Source organism: Palaemon carinicauda, chromosome 9, assembly GCF_036898095.1.
Source record: "Palaemon carinicauda isolate YSFRI2023 chromosome 9, ASM3689809v2, whole genome shotgun sequence".
NCBI lineage: Eukaryota > Metazoa > Arthropoda > Malacostraca > Decapoda > Palaemonidae > Palaemon > Palaemon carinicauda.
In genome coordinates this window covers 128,781,132-128,782,585 of record NC_090733.1, presented here as the reverse complement: position 1 = coordinate 128,782,585, position 1,454 = coordinate 128,781,132, and the positions used below count along the sequence as shown (strand labels likewise).

General features: G+C 37.9%; 1 protein-coding gene across 1 annotated transcript; it reads right to left on the bottom strand.

The window, feature by feature from the left end:
* Positions 1-308: 308 nt before the first annotated feature.
* LOC137646630 (S-antigen protein-like) lies at positions 309-1,142 on the bottom strand. Its single transcript, XM_068379737.1, has one exon. It carries the CDS (start codon positions 1,140-1,142, stop codon positions 309-311), a length of 834 nt encoding a protein of 277 aa, XP_068235838.1.
* Positions 1,143-1,454: the final 312 nt, after the last annotated feature.

Genomic DNA, 1,454 nt, shown 5'->3' with positions numbered 1-1,454 from the left:
ACCCTCATTACTATCATGCATATCATCACTATCACCCTCATTACCATCATGCATATCGTAATTATCACCCTCATTACCAACATGCTTATCATCACTATCTCACTCATTACCATCATGCATATCGTCTCTTTCCCCTTCATTACCATCATGCATATCATCACTATCACCTCATTACCATCATGCATATCGTAATTATCACCCTCATTACCAACATGCTTATCATCACTATCTCACTCATTACCATCATGCATATCGTCTCTTTCCCCTTCATTACCATCATGCATATCATCACTATCACCTCATTACCATCATGGCATATCGTCATTATCCCCCTCGTTACCATCATGCATATCGTCATTATCACCCTCATTACTATCATGCATATCGTCATTATCACCCTCATTACTATCATGCATATCGTCATTATCACCCTCATTACTATCATGCATATCGTCATTATCACCCTCATTACCAACATGCATATCATCATTATCACCCTCATTACCATCATGCATATCGTCATTATCACCCTCATTACTATCATGCATATCGTCATTATCACCCTCATTACTATCATGCATATCGTCATTATCACCCTCATTACCAACATGCATATCATCATTATCACCCTCATTACTATCATGCATATCGTCATTATCACCCTCATTACCAACATGCATATCATCATTATCACCCTTATTACCATCATGCATATCGTCATTATCACCCTCATTACTATCATGCATATCGTCATTATCACCCTCATTACCAACATGCATATCATCATTATCACCCTCATTACCATCATGCATATAGTCATTATCACCCTCGTTACCATCATGCATATCATCCTTATCACCCTCGTTACCATCATGCATATCGTCATTATCCCCCTCATTACCAACATGCATATCGTCATTATCCCCCTCATTACCAACATGCATATCATCATTATCACCCTTATTACCATCATGCATATCGTCATTATCACCCTCATTACCATCATGCATATCATCATTATCACCCTCATTACTAACATGCATATCATTATTATCACCCTCATTACCATCATGCATATCGTCATTATCACCCTCATTACTAACATGCATATCATCATTATCACCCTCATTACCATCATACATATCGTCATTATCACCTTCATTACCACCCTTTAAAACGTTTATATCCACCTTTGCTCATTCCCCTTTGGGAAATATCTGTCATCCAACATATGACAATGTCCTCTTTTGTGGATCCTTCATTTTCCCCGATACAAACTGACGTGTTATACCTGGCGCGTATAGAAATATACCTTCTTCACGTTTTAATTCTTTGCTCAGTTAGTTCAGTCCCTCTTCTCTCTCTCTCTCTCTCTCTCTCTCTAGCAGGCTCACACACGAGCATATATATATATATATATATATATCACAAGCACACGTGATTTCAATCAATGT